At 41.0% G+C, this 23,341-nt stretch overlaps 1 protein-coding gene across 5 annotated transcripts in view; it reads right to left on the bottom strand.

Annotated features, from left to right (window-relative positions):
* RASGRF2 (Ras protein specific guanine nucleotide releasing factor 2) overlaps positions 1-23,341 on the bottom strand; it is a gene marked incomplete at its 5' end in the record, with an annotated part of 237,048 nt that overhangs the window by 161,886 nt on the left and 51,821 nt on the right. For all 5 annotated transcript variants that reach the window (XM_082458029.1, XM_082458028.1, XM_082458030.1 and 2 more), the window contains 2 exons: positions 53-200; positions 15,783-15,889. In XM_082458029.1, the coding sequence (XP_082314155.1) occupies positions 53-200; positions 15,783-15,889 (255 nt within the window). The remainder of the gene's footprint in view (positions 1-52; positions 201-15,782; positions 15,890-23,341) is intronic.

A 23,341-nucleotide genomic window follows, 5' to 3' on the forward strand; every position in this document is an offset into this window, starting at 1 on the left:
AGATGACAATAGACATGAAACAATGAGAAGGAATCTATCAACTGGGAAATACCTCTGATTTAAGCCTTTCGATTTCTGTATCTTGATCTTCAAGTTGATGTCGGAGTTGGTTAGCTGCAATTTTTTCTGTCTCTACGATCTGAACTAGATGAATGTACTTCTGCATTAACACTTCCCTCTCAATCAAAATGTCTGCATAACTTAAGAGAAAATTACAGTTAGTCACTGAGATATTGTTCTACCACAGTTTCATACAGAGCAGCATATACTACATTTATTTAAAAAGAAGCCATAAACATAGTTTGTTAGCTAACTCTACTTTATGTAAACATTAATGTTTACATTTGGTATCCTTTAGCTATACAGAATTTGAATCATCATCATCTTATATAACCTTTAGAAGAGTTCATTTAACGATGGCGGCGACCCACACCTTTGTCATATAAATGAGAAAGATGCAAAGAAAATCTATTGTTTTATAAAGAAAATAGTGGATCTCCTTTAACAAAAACTGAAGTCTTTGAATTGATGGCACATATTCAAACTCTTTTACTGGGTAAGGCACTAGCCAATCAGAACAGACCTGCTACCGAGTAGAATGAATGCAGGGACCATCAGAACAGGCACTGGCTGGAAAGAACGATGATGACTGTACCAGTGACCACCAGGCCAGCCTGGCTCTCTCTAGAATTATGAGACCATTGACTTCTCTCTTTCCAAAACCAACAGTGGCAAAAATTTCATTCTAAAAACAAGTGTAGATTACTGGGCCCTAAAATCATCAGCCTAACTTGTGTATACTTCTTTGGCCAAGTGTGAAAAAGGCTAAGTTCTCTCTTAGAGTTTTTTATTGATCTCTGTGGCACCTAGATTTTTGCTTCCAGATCTTCTTGCACTATTCAGGGTAGCAAAATGTATGTTCCTCCATTCACATAATCTTTCCCAAATGCTATGATAATAGTAATAAATAATAATAATTATTTATTGAGTGTGTAGGATGTACCACATATATTCTCATTCTTCCAGCAACTCCAAGAGATATGCTTTATCACCCCAATTGTACAGAGAAAGAATCTGACCCTCACAGAGGTCACACAGCTAGTAGGTGGCAGGGCTGGGATTCAAATCGAGGTCTGTCTGACCCTAAGCCCATGTTCTTAACCACAAGCTAAACTGTCTCTCTAATGAGAAACAGCACACTGGATATAAAGAAGAATATTACAACAGACATGTTTTGGGATATCTGCCCACTTGAGATATCTTCTACCCACTTACCTCTTCTTTGAGAACTTGGGCTGTGGCAGCCATGTTTATAACACAAAATCTGCCCTCATGACCACACTTCACTGGTCTAAAAAAATATAATTCGCCCAAGCTAAACAAACTGGATTCTTTCTCCTTGGAATCTCGGATTGTGCCTCTGACTTATTTGCTTGAACTGAGATGATATGAACTTGGAAGCTGAGGTTACTACTGTTGGTTAGCTATATGTGGCCACACCCATGCCAAAGCAAAGTAAGTCTGCTGAGAGAGGAAAGAATAAGCAGATGTTCAGAAAAACAGAGACAAGAGAGACAGAAAGGTAATGACTTCCTGGGTTCCTGTTGGCTTCTAGTTTCTGGTTCCAGACCCTCATGGTATCTGAATATAATTTTCCCCTTGGGTTTGGTGAGATACTGTTGCAGTTTCCACCTAATAACTTCTCTTTTTAACCTAAACTAGTTTGAAATATCTTTGTGTTACTTGGAACTAAAAGAGTCTTAAGACAATTCTAAAATCACAATTTTAGTTCCATTATCTCACATTCTCAGCACTTACATCACGTGTGCCATTAGTGTTAGAAAAAAAATACATAGTGTCAGCAATATTTTTAAGTCACTTGTTCTAAGAAATTACCCTAAGAGAGTAGAAAGAAAGGCTGTGTAAGTGTAAGTGGGAAGAGGGGGAAAGAAGAAAAAAAGAGCACAGTCTTCACAGAAATATGCTTTGGGGTACTTTAAAAGGAGAAAGTAATAACAGAGCATGAGAAAATTAGTTAATATAATGAAAATTCTGCCCTTTCTCATCAATTTTATTAGAAACATGCCAAATTTCTTACAAATATGTTAGATCAGTGTTAGGTAGCAAACGAGTATTTTATTTTCTCCTATAAAAAGAAAAAGCCCAGACCGGGATGTGCAGCTGAATTCATGCAGACTCATCACCGATATCTGCCTCCCTTCACTTCCAAGATCCCACTGAAATGCTAGGAAAATTGTTTTCTGCTTAAAGAATGAAACCATAACAGCATTATAAAACAGGAAAATATGCTGTCAACAGACCAGAAGTTTTGTGAAATTCCATAAAGAGAAAAACCAAGTAGAATCAGAGTGGTGGGAAAAGTAGAGCAAGGAAACCACACATGCAGACCACTTGCAAAAGCATGGTTCCCACCAAGAACGGCCAGAGATGCTCCAAGCCAGAATCAACAAAGACAAAGGACGGGAGTGGGCAAGGGAACGATCATCAGGGTCTTTCATTAAAAAGTGACTTCAGAACATCTGGAAGTTAGGTTCCTCCTCTTCCCATTCTCCAAGATAAAGAAATAAAAAGCACAACTGGCAGGAATGACATGTCCTCAAGTCACAGCCCAAGACCTGCTCTCTGTAGAAAGGAGGCCATCTTCCTGAAGAAGGCTCCTCATGGGGAGGCTAGACTCAGAGAGAACACAGCTTGGCTTTACACCACACATCCACTGTAGACAGAAGAGAGAACCAAAAAAGGAAAGGCACTGAAAGGGACTAGGAGTGAAATACACTGTATGAATTTTCTATTGTGTAACAAATTACCACAAACTCAGTGGTTTAGACAACACATATGTATTATCTCACAGTTTCCACAGCTCGGTTTAGCTGAATCCTCTGCTCAGAGTCTCATAAGGCTGCAATCAAGGTGTCAGCCCAGGTGCATTCTGTTCTGGAAGCTTGAATGGGAAAGAACCCACACTCATGTTCATTCAGGATGTTGGAAAAAGTCATTTTCTTGCAGCTATAGAACCCATGCAGTTTGCTTCTTCAAGGCCAGCAGGAGAGCATCTCTGACCTCAGGGAGGGCCTCCATCCCTCTTACATTTGATTAAGTCAGGCCCACCCAGGAAAATCTCCTTTTTAATTAATTTAAAAAAATCAACTGATTCAGAACCATAATTACATCTACAAAACCCCTTTTCCTTTGCCACAGAATGTAACCTAATCAAGGGAGTGACTATCCCGTCGTGTTTGCTATATTCTAGTAGCTGATAGCAAGTCACAGGTTCCACCCATGCACACTACAGGGAATAGAATCATATAAAGGGGAGTCCCAGCCAACCTTCCTGCTGTCTGCCCACATACCTGAAAAGGAAGCCTACACAAGTGGCAGAGACCCTACATTCACAGTCACAATGTAAACCCAGGCCAGCTACCTATAATAACCCTCAAGATCCTTCATTTATAAACAAAGATCACTAGACACTTGAGAAAACCAATCCCAAAGAGAAAGTAGTAGGCAGCATGTAAGATGACCCCTAGTGGTCCCTGCCTTCTGGTATTCATGTTCTTATGGAACCCCTTCCTCTTGAGTGTGAGCTGGACCTAAATGACTTATTTCTAAGGAACAGAATATGGCAAAAGTGATGGGATGGCACTTCAAGATGAGTTTACAAGGAGACTCTGGATTCCATCTTACTGGCCTTCTCTTGCTGTCTTGCCAGTTTGTGCTGGAAGCCAGAGCCATGTTGTGAGCTGCTGCACGGAGAGGCCCACATAGATGGAAACTGAGAGAGGCCCCCGGCTAACAGGTGATGAGAAACTGAGGTTTCAGTGCAACAACTGGTAAGGAAGTGAATCTAGCCAACAATCACGTGAGCGAACTTGGAAGTGGTTCCTTCCCCTTCTGAGCCTTCAGATGAGACTGCAGACCTGGCCAACCCCTTGACTGTTGGCTTGCAACCTTAGGGCAGAGGCACCCAGCTAACTCGTGCCTGGATTCCCAACCCACAGACACTGTGGGGGACAATAAATTGTTTATTGTTTTAGGAATTGTGGAGTAAACTGTCAAGCAGCAAGAGTTAATAAATATAGTCTCAAATGAACAAACAGAAAAGATACTAGAGAAACAAGGCTAATTCAGGTAACAGAGGTTTATTATCTTCAGAGAGATACAGAAGGATAGTAGAGCCAGAAGGCAAAAAGGGGCTGCCATGGAAAAGAAGTAATCAGATAACAGGAAGAGTTCTTGGAAACAAAAACAATTATTAAAATTTTACAGGTCAATGAATGTGTTAACCAATGGCTGAAAACTAAGCTGGGTGGTTGCAGAGAAAAAGAACACTGAACAAAAATACAAAGAGATAAGAAATAAGAAAGAAAACTGAGCAGCATGGAGTACAGATCCAAAAGGTCTAAAAACTATCTTATGGAAGTTCCAGAAAGAAAAAAACAAAAACAAAAACAGAGATTGTGATGGGGAAGAAATAATCAAGAAATCAAAGAAGACTTCTTCAAACTGTATATGGTACAGTTTAAATAGAAAGGCTAATCCTAGACCAGCTCGGTGCTTTGTGACCACCTAGAGGGGTGGGATAGGGAGGGTGGGAGGGAGGGAGACGCAAGAGGGAAGAGATATGGGGACATATGTATATGTATAACTGATTCACTTTGTTATAAAGCAGAAACTAACACACCATTGTAAAGCAATTATACTCCAATAAAGATGTTAAAAAAAAAAAAAAAAAGAAAGGCTAATCCAAATGCCAGAGAGAATAAATGAAAAAAATTTAACACCCTGACACACCCTGGTAAAATATCAGATCTCTAAGGATAGAGAAAATGTATAAAAGCTTCCAAAGAGAAACCACAGGTTAGCTAAAGAAAGCAGCGAGTATCAAGATGATACACTTCTCATCAGTAACCTCGGATGCTAGATCACAATAGAGAATTGAAGGAAAATTATTTCAAACCTAAATTCCTACAGCCAGGCAACCAGTCAATCAATCAAGTGCCAGTTCAAGATAGAAAGAGTTTAGTAATGACCATGCTTACTACAGGAGAAAAATTATGAGGAGGTTTTCCAACCAAACAAAACAGAAAACAAAGACAAAAGATGACATGGAATGCAAGAATACAAACCTTTGATGAAGTAAAGGACACTAGAAAGAAATCAGAAGTAAATGCATGCAAGATTCTCCTTCAAGGAGCAAATATACAATTGCATATGATTATATTTCATTCTCTGTGGAAGCAAACATCAGCCGTGATAGTTGGTACATAATATTTGTAAAACCATGATGTAAATACCCCTCACTGTTTTTTAATTTTCAGAATCAACAGAGGCTTAATTAAATTTAGAGAACAGAAGGTAAATGTTTAAAAGTTTATAAACAGAGAATAAATAATAGTGAAAGTAATAAAACCTCAGGGTTAGAAGAGAGAAAAGAACAATAAAAACACATTAAATGTCTTAATTTATGTACCTCATAGCAGAGAGTCAACACATACTGCCCAAAGTTGATAAATTAATAGAGGTTTAATGATATTATTTTAAGATAAAAAGTCAACCATTGTAAGAGCCAAAAGTAAGTAAGTAACAAAAACAGAGGGGACAGAGGGAGTAGAGGTAAGAGATATTGAAAGAGTGTTAAATTCTTCATCTTTATAGCAGGGTGCCAATAATACTGCCTAAAATTACTGAGTCAAGAAATAGACAAAAGGACTTTATAGAATATAATATATGAATGACTAATAAATACAGGAAAAAGGTGCTACTTAATCAAAGAAGTAAAAATTGTTTATCAAATGTATCAAGAGTTTTAAAAAACAGTGCTACTCGGTACCAGTAAAGATACAGTAAAATGGGTACTCTCTACTGGAGTGAGCCATTCCAGAAGACAATGTCACAATATGTATCAGGATAGGTTAAAAAGGTCATACATATCCTTGGTCACAGTAATTTCACTTCTAATAATCTAACCCAAGAAAAATAAAGACTTGCAAAAAATGTACAAAGAAACAAGATGTTCATTCATTAAAATAAATATAAGAAAATGGAAACAATCTAAATATATGTGTCTATAATATGGAAGTGATTAAAAAAGCAATAGTACATCTACACAATGGAATGATACAAGACATTTAAAATCATATTTTAAAGAATAGTGAACATACCCAAGACTTACTAATAAATGAACAACAACAATAACAAAAACCCCAGGTGATTAAAATAAATATGATTTGTGCATGCACATGCACACATGTTCACTTGCAGAGAGAGAAAATTATGTATATCACAGCTACAAGGGGTTGGGAAGTAGGGGAGAGAAAGAGGGAAAGATAGATACTCCAAACACAAAAAGGAGTTTTCTCTGGTTGGAGCAATTATGGGTCATTATTAATCACTTCTTTTGTGCTTTTCTGTATTTTTCCAACATCTCTATAATATTAAGTGGAACCCCCCACACACACGCACAAGTCCTAATGGCAGTTATTTACTCTGTGAGGTGAGATTATGTGATGTTTATTTCCTTTTTATAAGTTTCTGTGACTCCAAATTCATTCTTTCATTCAATATTTATTGACTGTTATGTACCCAGAAACTGTTCAAAGCACTGGATACAGGAATAAACAAAGTAGGGAAAAAAATCTGTGCCCTGGTAGAGTATATACTGTACTGCGGAGCAAAAGACAATAAAATAAATAAGAAAAATATATAGTATGTTAGCTGGTGATGGTTACCTTAAAGGAAAAAATGGAGGAGTAGGAAAGAAAGTGGGGGAGATGGGGTTACAATTTTAACCAGGGTGTAAGAGAGGGTCTCTTTAACCAAGAGACCTTCAACCAGGGTCTCACTGAGAAGCCAGCACTGGAGTAACGACCTGAGGAGTGAGCCTTGTGTCCAGCTGGGGGAAGAGACTTCCAAGTAGAGGCAAGAGCAAGTGCAAAAGCCCTGTGGTGGGAGTGGGTCTGGCCTGTGTGGGGAATGGCAAAGTGGCCGGTTTACTGGGGGGAGTACATGAGAGGCAAAAGAGGGAACAGGATTCTAATGCATGTAGACCAATATAGAGTGTCAGGTTTTTACCCTGCATGAGATGCCGAGCTTTAATCAGAGGTGTGGCAAATTCGACTTTTTAACAGGATCACACTGGCTGCTGTGGTGGGAAAGGACAGAGGTGAGGGGTGGAGTACAAGGGGAGAAAGGGAGACCAGTTGGAAGTTCCACAATAATCCAGGAAAAAATGTTAGAGATTAGTCCAGCATCTAGCATGGGGCCTGCCACAAAATAGTCATTCAAATGAAGTCACTTTCAAATGAAAAAAAAAGTCATCTAATGTGATTTATTTTGCATGGTTTATTCTTCTTCACAAAATACCTTTCATTTCTCACAATTTTCAAGTCATTCAAAGTATTTCATTTGGTCTCCATAGCTTACTGCTCTTACTGGGATATCCTCCCACCTTAAAATCATAAAGCTTTCTCTTTTTTTTAGCTTTTTATTTTATATTGTAGTTGATTAACAATGTTCTGATAATTTCAGGTGTACAGCAAAGTGATTTGGTTATACATATACATGTACCTATTTTTTTTTTCAAATTCTTTTCCCATTTAGGTTGTTACATAATATTGAGCAGAGATCCCTGTGTTATACAGTAGGTCCTTGTTGGTTATGCATTTTAAATATAGCAGTGTGTACATGTCAGTCCCAAACTCCCTAACTATCCCTTCCCTCCACCCTTCCCCCCTGGGGAATTAAGTTCTCTAAGTCTGTGAGTCTGTTTCTGTTTTGTAAACAAGTTCATTTGAATCATTTCTTTTTAGATTCCCCATACAAGCAATATACGATATTTCTCTTTGTCTGACTTCACTCGGTATGACAATCTCTAGGTCCAACCATGTTGCTGCAAATGGCATTATTTCATTCCTTTTTTTAAAATTTAAAAAAATTTTTAAATTAAATTTTTTTTTTTAATTTTTGGCTGTGTTGGGTCTTCACTGCTGCGTGCGGGCTTTCTCTAGTTGTGGCGAGCGGGGGCTACTCTTTGTTTCGGTGCGCGGGCTTCTCATTGCGGTGGCTTCTCTTGTGGAGCACAGGCTCTAGGAGCATGGGCTTCAGTACTTGCGGCACACGGGCTCAGTACTTGTGGCTCGCGGGCTCTAGAGCGCAGGCTCAGTAGTTGTGGCACATGGGCTGGTTGCTCTGCAGCATGTGGGATCTTCCCGGACCAGCACTTGAACCCGTGTCCCCTGCATTGGGAGGCGGATTCTTAACCACTGCGCCACCAGGGAAGCCCTATTTCATTCTTTATAATGGCTGAGTGATATTCCATTGTATATATGTACCACATCTTCTTTATCCATTCCTCTGTCGATGGACATTTAGGCTGCTTCCATGTCTTGGCTATTGTAAACAGTGCTGCAATGAACATTGGGGTATCCTTTTGGACCATGTTTTTCTTCGGATATATGCCCAGGAGTGGGATTGAAGGATCACATGGTAGTTCTATTTTTAGTTTTTTAAGGAACCTCCATACTGTTCTCCATAGTGGCTGTACCAATTTACATCCCCACCAACAGTGTGGGAGGGTTCCCTTCTCTCCACACCCTCTCCAGCATTTGCTGTTTGTGGATTTTTTGATGATAGCCATTTTAACTGGTGTGCGGTGATATCTCATTGTAGTTTTGATTTGCATTTCTCTAATATTTAGCGATGTTGAACATCTTTTCACATGCCTCTTGGCCATCTGTATGTTTTCTTTGGAGGAATGTCTATTTAGGTCTTCTGCCCATTTTTTGATTTGGTTGTTAAAGCTTTCTTTATGTATCCCACTAGTAAATAAAAGTCTACTCCAGACTGTGTCAAATCAACTGAAAACGCATGCATGGCTTCTCTTCAGTGTAAGAATTTTCAAAGCATTGCTATTTCTATTCTACTATATTTCCAATATGTGTTTTGTCTGATTAAATTTTCCAGTTACTAGACAATGCTCAAGTTTAAGAGGTTTTTTTTTTTTAATTTAAAAGACATAAGGTAAACATTTATCAAGTTTGTTTTTGCCTAATCTATTCATTACTTCTGTTTTGTTTTATTTATTTATTTTTTCTTTCTTTATTCATTTTTGTTATTCAGTTTAACTTCCCTCAAGAAAAAATGGTTTCTCACTGCAAAGGGGAATAATAAAATTAAGCCATATAACTCAACATGATGGAAGCCAAACTAATCTGTTGAGTATCAACAGATGGCACATATATGGGAGCAAAATATTATTGTATAATATTTATAACTAAAACCAAACCACCACTACTACACACAGGAGAGAAGGAAATATTCCAGTAGAATCCTGAAAAGTCCAGAGAAGAGGCACCGTATAAAATCATAGCACTTAATTATTCTTATAGAAGGGAAAAAACTGTATCAGCTTAGCAAGGAATTGTTACTTGGGCCAGAACCTTATCCTAGTTATTTTGATTGAAGACATATTTGCTAATGAGAGATACATGTCTAATATGTTAGATAATTATAATTAACATATATATCCAGAATATCAGAGAGAGAGAACCATAGTTAAAACCCAGACTGAAAAGTCATACAACGGGTAACTGAAGAAACACTCCCACCAGCTCCAGGATTATGCTCAATGTTATTGAGAAAATTTTGGAATCGGCATTCCTCATATCAGGGGCATCGTGGTGTCTTTGGGAGTTGGGGAAATCCAGTCCAGGATGACAGCAGTGCAGTTCCTACTTAAGCAATGTTTGAGCATGAACAGCAGCGCCCTTATCTAAGCAAGACCAGGCCTCCAGGCATCATTCACGGCTGCTTTAGCATCGCTACCCTCCATTTTTCTGGCTCTCAAATTCTCTTACATCAATAGGTCCATCCACTCCACTGGCTAATCAATATTTTTCATGTTTCACATCAGTGTTAGAGGTTCTAACACTAATTCACTCCCACGAATCTCTTCTCTTTCTACAAAGTTATATAAGGAAAGAAAAGCTTTGGAAAGTCATTGTTGACCCAGGTGACACAGCTTCAGTGGGGTAGGGATAGAAACCCATTGCCAAGGGCTGAAAAGAGCCGGCGCTGCATACAGAGGAAGAACAACAAAACCGTTTCTCCAAGAAGCCGGGCTGTGCTTTCGAGAGAGGTCAGCAGCTAGAGGAGGATTCAGGGCCACGGGAGGGGTTTTTTGGTTTGTTTCAAGGTGGGAGAGATTTAAGGAAAATCAAAGAACACAAGGAAAATGTCAAAGTGAGCGGGATAGGGGGAGACAGGAGGCTCAGGTAAATAGACTGGAACTATACGGGAGAAATGGAATAATTAATAGAGCAAGAAAATCAGAGGAAAGAGGCTAACGGAGGAGCTCTCCATTGAACCAGAGATGTTCCCCTGGGGCGGACCCCTGCAGTGGGTGAGCCCAGGTGCACATGGGGACAGAATGCCTGCTTTGTGAGTGGAGACACAAGCTCGCACTGCAGTGTAAGCTGATGGTTAAGGAAGGAGACAAGATGAGCATCTGAAGCAAAAATACCGTAAGGAACAGGAAAGATAACTGACAGGGAGAAGTATTAACAAAGGGCTGCAAATAAGACAATCCAAGCCCAACTTTTCTCTATAGAAAACAAGTTCTACCACCCAATCAAGTAAATCTTTCACCCACAAACACTACTCCTTTTCTTTTGTGTTGTACTGTTCAAACTCTAAGGGAAAAAAATGTCAAAGTCTCTTTCATCAGGCAAATCTGGAGGCAAAGATCTGACAGAAGTTCATAGTAAAGAAATCCAATATCTCAAAAAAACAAAGTCCACGTTTTCAGCTTCTTTAATAGTGATAGTTTTACTGTTACCAGAAGAATACAAAATATGGCCTTGGGATTGCTCTGGGCTATAACATCACCATCCATTTTTGATTTTCTAGTCCTGTGGTTTTGCTATGAAACATAAAGCGTTTTCAGCTTTTCTATGTAATCACTCTTCTGATTTGTGAGGGATTTTTCCATGCACATTCTACAAAGCGCTGATTTTATGGGGATGATAGGATACACACGGTGTATCCTTCAGTGTTGGACAGATTTTGTATTATACACTTTTCTCTAAATTAAGCCTCTATCCAAGTAAAAAGAATGAGGTTACAAGCATTAGGTGTTTGGGACAATTACCATGGTGTGTGTGTGTGTGTGTGTGTGTGTGTTGGAGGGAGGGGTGAAGAGATTGAGAGAGAAAGAAGGGGGAATATGGACAACAGGCCATCTGAGGCACGTGTAATCAAAAGGACTATAGATAAAAACAGGCCCAAGAGGCTGCATTAGAGCTTTCTTTAGTGGACAAGAGGACAAGGCTTAATTAAAAATCTTAACTGGAGGATTAAGTCTCTCTGCTCATCAAGTTCAGAACTGACAGGGTGAAGGAAAGGGCTACGTCAAGCCCTAGCCAAACTAAAGGCAACATGAGCTTTATGGAGTGGAGGCATATGCCCGAATCCTTTTTCTCTTGCAAATATGCTCCCCATGAAGGAAACCCTAAGAGCCACCCACCACAAGCACACACCAAAGGGAGGAGAGAGCATTGAGGGAGGGCACTGAGTTTCAGTTGGAGACATTGGAAAGCAGGCAAAAGATAGTAGGACCATCTCAAACACTGAGAGCATGAGTCATAGCTCTGCAGGTGAGCAAAGCCACATACACCCCATGTGTGCAACACCAGGCACCACATTCCCCATGACTCCAATGTTTCACAAGCCCTCCCCTGACCTCAGTCTTGGTAGAAACCCCGAGCCAGCTCTCCCCTCAGGACACACCTGACTTCTCTAGCAGCCCCTGTTACTCATTCTCCCATACCTGACATACCAAGGGGCAAGGAGACCCATCAGTATTGCACAGTTCCCCACTGCCCCTTCCAGGCAGTCATACCCTCCAATTCCCTGCAGAAGCCCTTCCTGGCCAGTGCTCGTCGTCCTGCCCCACAGACCTGCTCTCATTCATCATATGTCCTCCCAGGGAGTGACACCATCCAAGCTAGGGACCTGAGAGACATGTTAGACACCACCCTGGTCTAAGACGGCCCACATCCAGGTGGTCACAAGGTCCTTTGAAGTCTACCCCCTACAACTCTGGAATACTTGCCACCCACCTCTCTTCCCAACTGTCACAGACCAGGTCCTCCAGGTCTTATGCTTAGGCCAGAATGGGAAGACCCTTGGAACCTCTTAGTACAACTTGGTACAACTGGATCCTCTTCCAGGCCATGTCTACCTTCTAACTTCTGAGGCTTCGTTCGATCAAGGCTCCAGAAGACAAAACGTGGGTAAAAGAGCTGTGGACACTGGCTTGTCAGCCAATGAGCCCTAAAGACCCACAATCAACTGGGTCAGTGTTTTTGATTGTCCTAATGTCTACAACTAAATCAACCATGGTGGACAGATATGGCCAAGAGAACAAAGAAATATCAGGTTACTGGAAATATCTAAAGTTCCATACCCAACCAGCAAACCACTTATAGAACAAGCGCAGACTTCATTACTATTAAAATACTCTGGCCTCACCTGATCCCGACAGAAACAAGACTGAGCCTTGCTAGCAGCTTCCCATGAACCAGTCGGTGCCAGTAATACATGATGAAATGATATTTTAAATGTGCCAGTTTCTAGAAATATAATATCAACCAACTTTGAGCAAAACTGGAGAAAAAGCTTCCTAGACCAGGTCAAATCTTCAAAATGAGAATGTTAATTTCCAAAAAGATGTTTTCCTGGGCCAGATCTAAGGAAGAAAACATGCAGTCTGACATGCCAGGAAATGACTTAAAGGTCCTCTGAAGGCAAAGGGGGGCAAGTTAATTCGGCTCTGGGGTACAAACGCCAGGCTCAAGAATGTGATTTTCATGGCACCAAAGACAGAGCATCCAGTCCAGTACTGAGAGACACCTCAGGAAAAGAGCAGTGACCAAGAGAAGGATTCTGAGCAGTCCCTGTTTCTACGGAGGATCTGCAGCTCAGAAAAGAATTAGCCTCAGGCTAAAACAGTCATCAGTTCATCAAAAGCTCAGACTTAAAAAGAGGGATCAGTAAACCCATAATTATTGAGCATTTTCTATTCAAAAGGCAGTAATACCAAAGTAATGCCATCAGACTGTCCTCTAAAGGTAAAATGTTTAGTCAACCAACCAGTTGTTTAATTAGCACAATGCCAAGCAAAAACAGTTGACAAATCCTTTCTCTGAATGAGCTTCATTAACTTTCTGGCTCTGCTAATATATGAACAAAGTCAGGATGAATTTCACAGACCCAAGTTTATACCAAAAACTTGACTCAATGAAACATAAATGAAAACGTTATTATCTTCTGCGATTTAGAAAACAAAAATTGAAGAAGCATCTCAATGTAATAAGTCAAATATAAGAACTCAGGTATAAAGCAGTCAAATTAAAAGGAAGTCATCAAAGAACCCAGTCCTGGACCTCAAGTCAAAGGAAAAGCAAATCTAATGGACCAAAAGTCAGGACATCAAGAAAAAAGATCAATTATTAACCAAATCTTCAAATCTAAAAGAGAAGAGAATTTTTACCATTCAATTACCTAAACCACTAAAGTGGTTTCTAAAACCTTTGTTTCCTGACAAGATCATGTGAGCCCTGGATTGATCATATGTCAGTCAACACCAAATAGCTACTGACCTACTTCCACATATATGAAAAAGTTTTCTTGGTATACCAAAAAAATCCCTTACTTGAAATTTTACCATTTTAAAGCAATTCATACTCTATTTGGTTCACCACAATATTTGCTTGGCAACTACAAAGGCACTTAGGCTACTAATGGTACTTGGCTCTTCTTCCAAGAAAAAAAAGGGGCAAATACACGTGTTTTAAATTATTTACTTCATTTTAACTCCCAGGTAAAAAGGAATAGAAGTGGTCACAACGATTGTGTCTGGAAATGACCCAAGGGCTCTACGTGACCAACTTGATACTTCTTTCACCTTTGAAGACCTGACTTTTCTTTCTACAGTGAGTCAGTCTGCACTAGTCCTAAGTCTGAGCAAAACTCTCAGAGACACTGAGAGTGAAGACAGCTGAACGGTGTGCCTGGATCATGATGTTGGCAAGCTGCACCGGGGTCCCCCTTGGAGAGCAGCATTTGGTCGCCAACCCTGTGCATCTCAGAGAAATATTTTGCAGGGGAGGAAAGAAAAGGAACTGAAATCTTTTGCAAATAACACCTACTCTCAACCCTGACCTGACATTAATCCATTTTCATCTCTGAATTAGAGGAAGAGAAAAAGAAATAGAAGAGGGAAAGATGGAAGAGAAAAAGAGATAATAATGAAGAACGTTACAATACAGAACATTGGTTAAAGGTTCTGGAGCCAGAGAGACCTCAGTTTGATCCCAGTTCTGCCATTTAACGACTTTGTGTTAGACTTGGCCGCTCTGCTTAATCATCATGAATCTTCGTTTTCTCATCTGTAAAATGGAATTAATAATACCCTACTGGGTAGTTGTGAGGAATAAAAAAAGACAGATAAGTATGTAAAGCATTTAGCGTGCTGCTTGCCACAGAGCAAGGTGGTCAATATACAGTAGCTGAAGAAAGAAGAGGGGAGAGGAAAAAAGTCTCCAGGGCTCGAAGAACAGCCTGAACTCAGGACAAACACCTTACGCACTTTATAATCAATCTGAGAACATTTCCTAATGACTACATAATGAGCACCGTGCTCCATTCAGAAATGAATGCGTCCTCATCCTCCTCCTCGCATGGTGCATACAATCCGGCCCAGGAAACAGAAATCACACACGTGAAATATGTAAAACATAACCTACGTTGTACTAAGTTGTTAAATATTCCACATGTAGTAAAGCAAGCGCTGCGGCCACTTGGAGCGGGGGGGCCAGTGAGCACTGGCTTGCGGGGGAAAGTGTCCGGGAGTGGGTGTTAGAGACAGACGTGAATAGACTTACAGGAGAAGGTGGGGGAGGCATATCTGGCAAAGAAAAAGCCTGAGTTTTGCCACTGAAACACTGAGGATGCGAGCAGGGAGGCATGGAGTGAGGAGAGCCTGGGTTAGGGCAGGGACAGGCAAAAAGCAGCAAGTTTGGGAGCCATTCAAAGCAAAAATGGACAGGACTTCGGAACCGAATATGAAAAATAAACAAGAGGGGTCTGCCTGCATCTCTTTTGGATTCTTCATTCCCGTTTGAGGCCGAGAGTGCTTATTTCCACCTTCCTGGTATTTCTCAGGAGGAAGCCAAAGCACACCCTTCTCTTTGCCTAGATAGCGCTTGGCGTCCCCTTTCTCAATAACCAGGCTGCACAGGCCAAGGTTTACAAATGCAGGCTCGGCTGGGTCCATACCCCAGCTCTGCCACTCACTAGCTGTGTGGTCTCAGGCAAGCAAGCTAAGCTCCCAGGCCTCAGTTTCCTTATCTGTGAAAGAGAGGATAATTCTGATACGTCTCTCACAGACTGTTGAGAGTGTAAGTGAACCAAAACATTTAACAAATTCCTTAATTCAGAAAAAGTTAGAACAGTGCCTGGCACAGAGGCACAAGTCCTATGTTCAGTAATTATCATTATTATTGTTTTATCTTTTACCTTTAATCTTTAGCCAGAACATATCCACAGGAAGTGCAAAGAATCATCTCACACACGACTAAGGAGGAGGAACCAAGGGGAAACCCATCTTGGAATTGCAAGTTCATCCAAAACTACCGCTGATGGTGAAACCCCCATGCAAGACTCAGACAATCCAGCATCACACGGAGGATTTGCGCCCATACCTGGCTTGGTGAATGGCCTCCATCCACTCTTTACCGTCCTGCTCCTCCTCACAGCGCAGCTCTAGTGGTTTCTGACCTTCGTGGCCAAAAAGAACAGTAAAGTAATACTGGAAAGAAAAACAAACCAAGTTATGTTTTATTTTTCAGGCATAACAGCGTAACGACATGATATTTCCCTACAAAGGCTATATGTTTACAACACGCATCAGCATTACATAATTCATATTTCAAAATGTCATGGCACTCCCAGTCCACTTGGCAATGACTTTCTACCTAGAAGATACCACAGGCTGCACCTTAACACCCCTCAATAAGATTCAACTCACAATAGCTCAGATATAGAAAAGGGATTTGATAAAATTCTACACAAACACACGATTAGAATTCTTTGCAAACTCCAAAGTGAAATTTCTGAACCTGATGAAGGATATCAACCAAAAACTTACTACAAACATTTTAGCTAATGGTGAACTGTTACAAGCAACACTTCTAAAATCAAAAATAAGAAAAAATGGCAATTATCACCACTTGTATTTACCAATTCTGTCTGGAGGGCAACATAGAAAAGTAAAGGAAAAAAGAAATGGAAAACAAGGGGGAAAAATCAATTTGCACAGATGATGTGTCTACATTAAAAATTCACTGAAAAACTATTAAATAAGAACATCCCTCAAAATTGTTGAATATAAAATCAATACACAAAAAATTTATTGCACTTTGATACAATATCAACAAATAGGAAACAATTTTGAAAACACAGCATTTGCAATAGCAAAGAAATATAAATGATGAACCTAAGAAAATAAGTTTATCACCTCTAAAGAGTAAATTAATCTATAATTTCAATGTATTCTAATAAAATTACCAACAGGTTTTCTTTGGGTGGAATTTGACAAAGTGAATCTAGAATCTGAGCTAGGGACAGGAGAAGCTGTCACTTTAAACCAGTCTATTTGAGGCTAGACATATTAATTACCAAACTGAGACTGTCTGGGAAGGAAATATGACTGGAGAACTTTTGATTATAGGAGAACTATCAGCAAATACACTGGGCCTGCTCAAGACTTCATCCTGGGGCACAGAAAGGACCAGCCCTGCACAGCTGCTCTGAGACAGAAAACCAAAGACAAAACCTGAGTTTTTTCTGTTGTCCCACCTTCCCACCCTACCTCCAAATTTCTCTTTATTCAATGTGACTGTTACATACTCATTTTCTTCAAATGAATTAAAAACCTTCAGGACAAAAGCTTTTAGTCTATAAAAAACATTGAATCACTATGATATACACCAACACTAACATAATATTGTAAATCAACTATAACTTCAATTAAAAAAACCTTCAGGACAATCATCCTAGAGATAAATTCCTAAAGATCCTAGAATTTTTGGCACATTTTTACAAAAAAGGAAAAAAACTGGCTAAGAGACCTCGTGTTACTTGTGCATAAATCATCAGCCAACTGAGGACATGTCTGTGAGATAATCCACCGCACTTCCCCAAGGACAGTCCTTAGCCCCCTAAATGACAAGCTGTCTTTAATTCTTAAACCTCTTGCCCAGCCAGAGAACTAAATGCTACGAACTAGCGGGAAATAATCTGATGAAAAGGCCACTGAGAATGGGAAGAATTGAGTTTAGCACTGTATTCAATAAAGCTCCATTTAAATTTGAGAGGAAAGGAGTTGAAACTCAACAAAATAACAAATCAGTGGCTTAAAGGGCAATCCTATAAGTGATGGCATTTCAGCAACAGCTGGCTACCAGCCAAGGCCAGATGCCCCGTCCAGGAAGAGGAAACATTTAATGAACCTGATATCGAAAGGCTGCAACCAGCACCTCAACAGTAGCTGCTGCTCGGGAACCCGATTAAAAGCCACCTTTAAAAGATAGCAAGGTAATTATATCAGCAGAGTACATCCAAAGGTTAGACTATGTCTCAAGCATGACAATGATGGAAAAAGTTTTGAGAAGTACAGGTTACGTTTCCAGGAGTTCAAATTCAGCTTAACTACAAATACTCAAACACTGCCTCTACGTGTACCTGCAAATTATTCAACTTAAGCCATTCATCAAAAAGTTTTCTTTGTGTATTCTGGCCTCATTCTGATATGAACTCAGGATACCATGGATCTATGTGTCGGACCTGGGGCTTTAGAGGTCCCCTTGGGGATCAAAAGCATTAGCAGACACCCTTGATGGTACTCTGTGACCTCTGACCTGCCCCACTGCAGGAAACTAGGAGGGGAAGTTCCAAAGTACTGGGTCATCGTGAAGTGCAAGGAAGAATTAAAACAGTGATGACCTTGTTTATGTCTTTAAATTCAACATCTACAAGGGCAGTGAGCTTCCCTTCTTTTTCTCCTTGGATAGGTTCACCTATTCCCAAATATACTTCTCCAGGCAGATGCTCTCCCACTGCCAGCCCCATATTTCTGCCATTAGCCAGCATTTCAATCAAGTCGAAAACTGAACTCACTCGTTACCTTCCCTCCCTCCCTCCCACCCCCTAATGATCCTCCTTATACCCGCTGCCCTCACAACTATTCCTTCTCCACTTGTGTTTTCTCTGTTAAGTACGTCTTTATCCAACAGTTGTCCCAACTAGGAACCCCAAAGCCACCCTCAACTTCTCCCTCTTATCAGCCCCACATTGGGTTTCACCAATGCTCCCTCCTAAGACTCTCTTCTGGCTTTTATTATCCCTCACCTAGATTACTGTAACATCTTTATCACAGATGAAAATGACAGACATGACAACTTTGAAATACTTTCCAACTGAGACTGCTTTGTCTTATAGCTGGTCTCTCTCCTTCGTTACATCTCAGCTGCTATTACAGCCCAAAATGGGAGGTTAATGGCCTCTCTGGAAGGAGGACTGGATGACCTAGGGCAAGTCCCAGTGAGTTGTGAACACAAGAAGAAATGTGGAAGAGAAGTAGTGGTGGATGTGGGTAAGAAGGCAGACGGCAGCAGAGACACGAATGGTACAGCTTCTCCCCACTTGAGCCTAAAATCCCAGAGAAGGTTGAGGACCTAGAAGGGTTGATGACAAAGCCAAAAGCCGAGGAGCTTCTGTACCACTTTCCTTTTGGAGCAACAGAGGATGTCATCTCACGCAACGTTTTCTTGCCCCACACCCACCCTCATGACAACGTGGGGTGGTGACCCCATGGGTAATGACCGTATCATGTAAATCAGTAAAATTGTGTCACAGCGGTTAGGTAAAGACAGGGCCTAAGTTTTGAGTTTAGCTATCCAGAGCCCCCCTAGTATTCAAGTGGTGTGATGTCCCTGAGGGTGTCACTTACTGAGACACCATCTTCGTGAGGCACAGAAGAGAGAATGCATTACTTTTTACATGATTGGAGCAGACTGAATTTACTACTCTCAGCTAAATGCCGGTTCTTTTTTCTCCACTTACTAAGTGGGGAAGGGGTCTTAAGGAGAAAGTCTGGTCAACTTTAGGGAAAAAAATGTTTTTGAACATCTAAGTGCAGTGAGGGTAAATCTACAACCCTGTCCGCAGTCTTACCCAGCTCCCTCCAGCCCAAACAAGGTGGCCAGAGTTCTCTTCCTAAAAGATAAATCTGAGCTTTCGTATCCGCTTACAAACCCTCGCTGGTATTCTCAAACACCCACACCAACTGGCCCCATTCTCCATTTTTAACCTCATTTCTGTCTCTTTCCTACAAAGTACACCACACTCCAGCCAATCAACCCATCACTCCCGCAAGAAGACAGACAAGCTGTTTCCTCAGCCTCATGCTACTGACAGAGTATGGTCTCCAGAGTCACCAAACCTGGGTGTGAATCCTGACTCCTCCAAGTGGTAACTCTGAGACCTTGGGCAGGTCATGCAACCTGAGACTGAGTTTCCCCTGGTCAATGAGAGGATAGAGAGGAAAGAGACCTTACAGGACTGATTAGCTGACATGCAGTGCCTGCACCCAGGAGGCACTTAACAAATGTTAATTCCCTTCCCTCTCAGTGCACCTCTGTCTTGACTTTCTTCATCTCCAGTCCCTTCTCCACCTACACACTCTTACTGAACTTTCATGACTCATGTCACGACCCGTCAATTCTGCTAAGGATCTTTCCCAGGCACCTTCTGGCAAAAAGGAGTCCCCCTGTCCTCTGGCAATAACCCCGTGCACATTGTTCTCACATCGCCTTAGAGCTGCCCATGCATGTGTCTCCCTTCCCTGCAGGACTTGCCCCTTTGTACCTTTGATCCTAGCACTGTGCTGGGCACACACAAATCCCTCAATAATGTTTGGTGAATAAATGATCATCAGTAAAGAAACATGAGGTATAGTTAACCTAATAAATTTGCTTCAAACAGCCACACATGACAACTTCATGACTATATAATCACATCCAGGTAGACGTCCAGAGAAAAGATTCAGAAAGACCCCTAAAGCTACCAAATACATATTTTTATAAGACAGAAAACAGAACATTATGATGTTCTTTACAACCCCCTAGACAAGCAATAAGAACAGATACTGTAGGTTGGCAGATTCACCAAAGGGTCTTACCTCTTACCTACAATAACCATAAAATGCCAGAAAGACAACATAATGAACAGATCTATGAAATTTAAATGTTCAGGGTCTTATTGGTATCTATTGAAGCTTTATATGCATTTTCATTTTTCAGTTGTCTGGTTTTTATTATAGTGGGTTTGCTGCTGTTTATGCTATGTGTTTTTGCAGAAAGAACAAATGTAACCCAATATGAGAACACAAGCTCACTTAAAACGCTGGGCCTTAGGCTTCTGCAAGTTAACAAGTTTATAGCTAAAACAGTGGCAATTGTTGGAGGATGGTATTATAGGACCACTTCCACATTCTACATTTCTGTATTGTTTGAATCATTTACAATAAAGACCATAAAGCTATGTAGCCAACAAAAATATGCTCATTCCATTTTCAAATTGTTTGAGTCATTTATAATAAACACATATAGCTATATAATCAACGATAAAGATAGTATCCATTTTCAAAACTATGTCTAGGTTTTTATAATACTACTTATATACCCAGAAAAAGTACATGATGTTGGTCAAATCAATGATGTTCAAAAGAAGATTAAAAACCACTGTGGGTTTTCTTAAAGTATTTGGCAGAAAAATAATCTCCTTTAAAAAAAACTGCTGTGCCATATGTATTATTATTTTGATGGTACTTCAGGGTTTTAAATTATTACATATGTTGTTGACATTTTTTCAGTTTCAGATTAAGAGAACTAAAACCAACACTCTCTGCAGCCTTTGAGGCAGAAAATCCTCCTCGAATCCTCTTCCCATACTTGGTTCCTGTCTGGGAGGGATGGGAGGCCCTACAGGAACTTGCTATGGTCTCCTCTCCACAGGCCACATTTCTGACCCTGCGAGTCAGACACTGGATGGGACTAAAAAAAAAAAAGATGGATGCCTTCCAAATGTTCCCAGCTTGGTGACTTACACACCTGGGGCTAATGGTCATGAGAACAGAGCAGCCTGGAGTGGCAGTGCCTCTGGGACCACAGCATGGCTCTAAAGCCAGGAGGAGCTCTCAAACCCCACCCGGGCCTTGGGATCTGGCCTTCCTAGTCCCCAGGAATGTGAATAACGCTACTGAGTGGCCCTCTGCAGCCCGGAGCATATTCTTCCTGCAGCAGCCCCGTGCGCTGCTATGACCATCCACGTCAGTCAGAAGGGACACTCCAAGTGTCTCTGGATGTGGACATGCATGAAAACCATGGACAGCAATTCTCCAGTCTAGGTGCATCTCCCAAGCAATAACAAACTCTGTGCTCATGTTAATCTTGCTATGATTCATTACCTCCTGCTCTTCCTCCCTTCTCCTCTTTCTTCTTCTTTCTGTAACTGCTTGTGGAGTGGAAATGAAATACATCTTAAACATTTGATACACTTGACGAAACTGAGCTTTATGGGCCCTTATACTAATTTTCACTCCTAGGGGTTTAACTTCACCCAAACTGATAACTATCTTTACCATTCACAGGAACTTCAATTAATGTTCCTAGTATGTGACTGGCCCTCTGTAAGAGAAAAGTATCCCATCCCTGAGCCCTAGAGGCAAAGACAGATCACTCTAAATCTGATTTGCTGCCACTGACCTGGCAGTATGTGAGAGAGAGATAAGAGAAGACAGACTGAAAATAACATCCAGGTGGGCATAAAAAAAGGGGAAATACGTCATGTTTTTTGATACCATCCCCCCCCCTCCTCCTCCTGGCATTCCTACTCTTTTGTATTTCCTGCCAGTGCAATGTTACTTGCAAGGGACTTCTCTGCCCACTGCACCTGGTCACCATTGTGCCAGCTGATGGGGCACACACTGAAGAAGAAAAGCCTAAAGCATTATATCCTGGACCCAGCACCACTGGTCTCTGGAAGAGAAATCATTTCACTCTCCTGCCTCAGGGACTGTTTTTATATAGTGGGATCATTTCTTGACCACAACTCTATCTCATGGGTACTTTTAGCTCCAAAGAAGACTCTGTGTAAATTAAAGGAGACCGTATTTTCCAACTACTTCATAGACTCCATCTTTTCATATCATGGTTACACGCTGAAACTTTTTTTTTTTTTTTTAATTCATTGGTTTATCTATTTATTTATTTGGTCCTCGTTGCTGTGTGCAGGCTTTCTCTAGCTGTGGTGGTGCGCGGGCTTCTCACTGCGGTGGCCTCTCCCGTTGTGGAGCACAGACTCTAGGTGTGTGGGCTTCAGTAGTTGTGGTGAACGGGCTTAGTTGCTCCAAGGCACGTGGGATCTTCCCGGACCAGGGCTCGAACCCGTGTCCCCTGCACTGGCAGGCAGATTCCCAACCACTGCGCCACCAAGGAAGTCCCTGAAGCTCATTCTTTATTGTTAAAACATATGTTAAATCTCCCAACTACTTCCTCCTACTACTTCAAATCTCCTACTTCCTTCCTTTGTTCCTTCTTACGAACAAAGACCTAAGGTGCTGAAGGCTTTCCCCCTCCCCACTGGTTCACTTCCTTTTCAACTCTGAGATTCAGAGGTCTTGCCATGGGCATATTCACTTCAGTACAAGCCGACTTCACAGATTCATGTCGCACCTGAGCAAGCAGTGTGGTTCCACAGAAGGTGCCTGAGGCTAGAAGGAGGGACATCAGGATTCTGAGTGTGAACTCTGGCAAATTCCTCTCGTGCTGTTTGTTCTTGGGTGAAGTGAAGACAAGGCCACTTCTCCTACTAACCCCAAGGTGAAGATAAAATGCAATAACACACATCAAAGTGTCTTGAAAAGCATGAAGTGTGTCTTGTCATTCCTGTGGTGGTAGAACTGCCAGATCTCACCGGGAAAGCGGTCACCTCGAGTCTGCCTCGGACACCGCTCTTGTTCCAGCTCTGCAAAACTGGGTAATTCAAGTGTTCCTCCTGCTTTCTCCCCACTGCTTTCCTCAGATAATAGTGCATGGGGAAAAAAAAGGATGTATTAAAATTATAAACCAGCACACTGGGTACTTGGTAATTAAGAAGAGGTCATACTGTTTTTATTATGGTGGTTGTTGGTTGTTTTGTT

This window comes from Balaenoptera physalus (assembly GCF_965194825.1).
Source record: "Balaenoptera physalus genome assembly, chromosome: 3".
NCBI classification, from domain to species: Eukaryota; Metazoa; Chordata; class Mammalia; order Artiodactyla; family Balaenopteridae; genus Balaenoptera; species Balaenoptera physalus.